Raw genomic sequence first — 5,000 nt, 5'->3', positions numbered from 1 at the left:
GGGAGAAGGAGAGATACAGAGAGGAAGGGGAGAGCGAGACAGGGAAAGAAATAAAATGAGAGAGAGACCCGACAATTATAAGCCAGTTACAGCTGCAGAGCGCTGATAATATTTTATAGGCTCATATATCTTTGCTCCTCAGTGGAGTTGAGTGGCGCTCACGTACCTTTCCTGAACTTTTCACTCCCTTCCATATACAGAAGTAGCAGATAACCCAGGCTAGGATGAGACAGAGTACCAATTCCCACCGGAGCGAACCTAAATCATCCACACCGCTAGAGATCTGCAACACCTTGTTACTGAAAGAAAAACAACAGAAGTGAGAATTAAGCTATTAGTTAATATGGTCATTGATGAGGTGACGATATTGATCAATATTTCATGAACAATTTTTACATTTGATTTTTCTTGTTCGCCGCACACATTGCTTAACACTAACCTCCTCTATCTATGTCAATTAATAGCCTCAGTAGAATTGCACTGAGCCTAGCATTTCATTTCATTGTAGCAGATGTCAAACATGAGGCCGTTGTCGGTATGATTCTAGAGCAATTTTAGTCTTTGACTAAAATGAGGACTCAGAGAAACCCTGGTAAAAGTGTCACGATGCTAGGCATGATAACTATATTATTGCTTCATTCTCCTTAGTATCGGCTTATCACTGCTTTTCAATCCCTGCTTTCATCGCAGATACTTTGCATAGTACACCTACCCCTAACTTCCCTTCATGATTTCCTCACTTCGATATTGCTCTTAATATCTGATTTTTCGCCCACATCCTAATAATCTCTACCCGCGTGGCTTACTCAATCGATCAGGACAGACACTAGTACGGTCTCACGTGCCCACTATAAAACGCTGGCAAACGAGCCAAGGCAAGGTTCATGGATATTCCGCCCCTCTCATCATGAATGCTTCAACAATGTGTTCCACAACTCTGCGTTTTAAAGACCGAGAGGCCGAACAATAATAAATAAGGTCTCTAACAAATAAGGCCTATAATAAACAATTGGCCTATACGGGAAATGCCAGCCACCGCCGGTGCTGTTTTCATTAGCGCTTTTTGCCGGCGCACGGAACATATTTATTGCGACGCAATGTCAATGTTTTCTCAGAAAATATGAGCGCCAACGAACGCATGTTTCCCGCCTCCTCCCGCTACAATCAGACTCACGTTTTCCGCTCTCCATATATTTTTACCTCGTATTGCTATTAGAATTAAAATTGGCGCGGACCGCACCGAATGCCCTCCTTTTTATGATAGGCGGGATTCATACGCATGCGTCGCAGCGACGTTCGGCGAATAACTGCGTTTGATTTTGTAACCGGTCTAGTAGTAGTCTTTGTAACCCCTCCAGAGTTGAGGACATCTCATGATTTCGGCCGATAGAGTCGGTGACGTAATTATGTCTTCCTAATGTTTAACCTTCATTTCGCGCGATGAAGACCACGGGTTTGTTGCCGGATTATTTACTCTACTTTCACAGCACTGGCTCGCTCACAGTCGCATCCCCACGTAGGCCTACACCCCTTCTATCCATTCCAGGTCCCCTCGAGCTTCGCGATGCGTTCCACCTATTAACGATAGCCATAAAAAATGCACTGGCGTATCCGACAAATTTTTATAAAAACGTATATCGACGCGATTAACGTCTGGTGTGACGTCATCGGCCCGAATGATTCTGATTGGGCACGGTACAGCACTGAGCGCTCTCACATTTACCACTAAGTGATGAAAGTACAATGCTGCTTGTAATGGAAACATGGGCTGTTCGAGAGCTGTTCTTGTTGAAACATAGAGGGGATATAGACAGCGCGGATGTTCATACAGGAACATATGCACGGCTGTTCGTGCAGAAACATCAAAAGTGCTGTTCATACCGAAGCATGTGCAGGGCTCTTCATACAGGAACATAGACATATAGCGGGTACACAGCAGAGCTGTTCGTGCAGGAACATATGCATGGCTGTTCATGCAGAAACATTTATGGCTGTTCAATCAAGAACATACGCAGAAGTGTTCACGCAGGAACATAGGCAGGGCTGTTCATACAGGAACATATACATTGCCATTCGTACAGGGAAATTGACAGCGCTCTTCATACACGAACATGTAGGAAAATAACGTTCATAGACACCATATATAGCTATTTGCAGTAACATGGGAAAGTAATTAAGATGACGTGACTTTTTATGGTTAAACACAGGCGATAGACGGTCATCATCAGTGCCGTTTCTACCACACACCGGCAGGAAAACAAGTTGACAGCACGATGTATAACAACTTTGAAAATTAGCATAAATAATATCTTTATGTGATGTAAAGTTGAAGTTGATAACATTACTAATCATTGATTCAAGGTGCACTGATAACTTCTCAATAAAGCTCACAATAAGAAAGACTTAGTATAGTTCGCATATTCGTGCATAAACGAAGTAGAGATGAAGAGAAGGTAATACAGATAGAGTCAGGTAACCGACGATGATATGTAACGTTACGTTATCTTAGAGATGGACAGAAATGAGGATATAAACTCCCGGTATCAACGAGATTGTATCTAACCTAAGCGACCCCTAGCGGGATGCGTCATGGGTTCTGTTACATGATCTTCGCGGTGGACGATTTCGATATGTACCCATCCTTAGACAGAGTACATAAAGTTTTCGTTATTGCAAGCACGCTAAGACATGAATTAATTCAATAAACTACGTTATCGTAAAAACACTAATCGGATAAAAGTTGCAATACGAGCGATAGACCGACAGCCATCGTGTGAGCCGATGTAATTATAACATGGGGATTGTACAGCGCACTCTCCCGATGAGGCGCTACGGTTAGTATACACGCACTGCTGCTGCTATACACAGGCGTGCGAGGCAGTAGCGTATATATATATATATGCGTGTGTGTGAAGCCATGCTAGTGCATGAATGCCATCACCGCATCCCTGCGTGCGGCGGGGGAGGCTGCCGAGAGGAGGCTCGGCACGTACGAAGTCGGTTACGGGCCGCTCGTCTGCCAGGCAGCAGCGGTAGTAAGAGTAGCAGCAGCAGAAGGAAGAGTACCAGCAGCAGTAGTAACAGTAGCAGTAGTAACAGCAGCAGCGGTAGTAGCAGCAAGAGTAGTAACAGTTGCAACAGCAGTAGCGGCAGTAGCAGCAGCAGCAACATCCGCACCACCACCGCCGCCGCCACCGCCACCGCCACCGCCACCGCCACCGCCACCGCCACCGCCACCGCAACCGCCACCGCCACCGCCACCGCCACCGCCACTGCCACCGCCACCGCCACCGCCACTGCCACCGCCACCACCACATCACCACCACCAGTACAGCAACAGCAACCGCAGAGATCCAGCGAGCGAAGGTTTCAATAGAATATTAATTGGCTTCACTTGCTGGAAGCGTTAGTGGGATGGGAGAGCGAAGAAGGGTGGCGGATATGATTTCACTACCACGCGCCACACGTTGCTGATGATGAGCAGGGCAGGTTTGTGCGATCGGTGCATAGTGGAGCACGAGATTGAGCATCCGCGTGGTAGATGTAGGACCTTGAATTAAACATCGCCGTTTATGCTTTATATTGATGTGTCAATCAACGCTATGTAGTTTAGAATATAAGACGGGAATAGGTGGAGACTGGAGGGCAAAGCTAAATGTAATTTAGTGTGAGAGATATAGAGCTAGCGTGAAAGTGTGAGCGAAGGGCGGGTGTGAGAGAGGCAAAGAGAGAGGCAAAAAGGGTCGAGAGAGAGCGCGCGCACGAGAGAGCCAGTCAGCCAGCTAGCCAGCCAGACAGACACAGAGAGAGGGTGAGAGATAGAAGTTGGCAAAAAAATATTGGGAAAAAGAGAGAGAGGAGAAAGAGAAAGAGAGAGGAGAGAGAGAAAGAGAGAGGAAAACAAAGTGCGCGCGAGAAGGAGAGAGGGAGAGAGAGACCGAGCGCGCGGGAGAGAAAGAGAGACAGGGCGTGCGAAAGAGAGCGAGAGAGAGAGAGAGAGAGAGAAAGAGAGAGAGTGTGTGAGAGAGAGAGAGAGAGAGAGAGAGGGGGAGGGGGATTGAGAGAGCGCGCGCGAGAGAGAGGAGGGTAAAAGCAATAGAGATATTGTGAGCAAGGTGATATGAGCGGCGACTTCAAATTCCCGGAGTAGCAACAAACATCATACTTACTACCAGAACTCCTCGACGGGATCTATCACCTTCATCAAGGTTCCGTTTATCATCACCATGCCCGGCGGCAGCGACGAGTTTAAACCGTCACTGCTAATATTCCTCACGCTATCGTCGAAGTGATCGAAACACCTGCAACGGACCACAGCAAAGACACCTAGCGTCATGATGTTGCGGAAGATGGAGGTAAACGTGACGGCTAAGACAAAGATTACGACGGACAAGGGTATTGAAGGAAGACGTAAATTAAACGAAACGGAACAAGTAAATTTAAAACGAATATGAGGAAAATCAGTATATAACAGCAAGTGATGGACCATTATTATCTTGATTGAACCGTAATGTAATAAATATTTCGAAGCTGGAACATTTTTGTTTTATCGTGTTATAAGTTAACGTGAGCCGCCGGCACACTTACGTAAAGTACGAAGTCTTGAACAAAATTGCTAAGATGGGATTATAATTAATGAAAAATGACCAGAAGAAATGTCTTTCGGGTTTTGTGATTTGTCCGTTATTTATCGATTATCAGACAGGCGCTGAGAGGCGGGACAGACATAATGCTTAAAACTAAGTCTTTAATTGACGAATTCTAGCAGAATTAATGCTAAGGCAGGTTTCAAACCAATCGAAAACCCAACGTAAATAAAATCGTGAAAATCGTAGAGGTTTGACATCTTGAACATTATTCCATCCTGTATCATAGTGTTGTAGATTTAGATATAATATATATAAATATATATATATATTAGATAGATAGATAGATAGATAGATAGATAGGATAGGTAGATAGATAAATAGATAAGTATATAGATAGATAGATAGATAGAT

At 45.0% G+C, this 5,000-nt stretch overlaps 1 protein-coding gene across 1 annotated transcript in view; it reads right to left on the bottom strand.

The window, feature by feature from the left end:
- Nucleotides 1-5,000, bottom strand: part of LOC106811454 (sodium- and chloride-dependent taurine transporter-like) — a 25,573-nt gene that overhangs the window by 20,148 nt on the left and 425 nt on the right. Inside the window, exons 2-3 of the mRNA XM_014815072.1 lie at nucleotides 4,170-4,301; nucleotides 167-299 (exon numbers count right to left, since the gene is read on the bottom strand). Coding sequence (XP_014670558.1) covers nucleotides 167-299; nucleotides 4,170-4,301 — 265 coding nt within the window. The remainder of the gene's footprint in view (nucleotides 1-166; nucleotides 300-4,169; nucleotides 4,302-5,000) is intronic.

Source organism: Priapulus caudatus, unplaced genomic scaffold (assembly GCF_000485595.1).
Source record: "Priapulus caudatus unplaced genomic scaffold, Priapulus_caudatus-5.0.1 Scaffold541, whole genome shotgun sequence".
NCBI lineage: Eukaryota > Metazoa > Priapulida > Priapulimorpha > Priapulimorphida > Priapulidae > Priapulus > Priapulus caudatus.
Note: the sequence above shows the minus strand (reverse complement) of the source record. Positions and strands in the feature narration are given on the sequence as shown.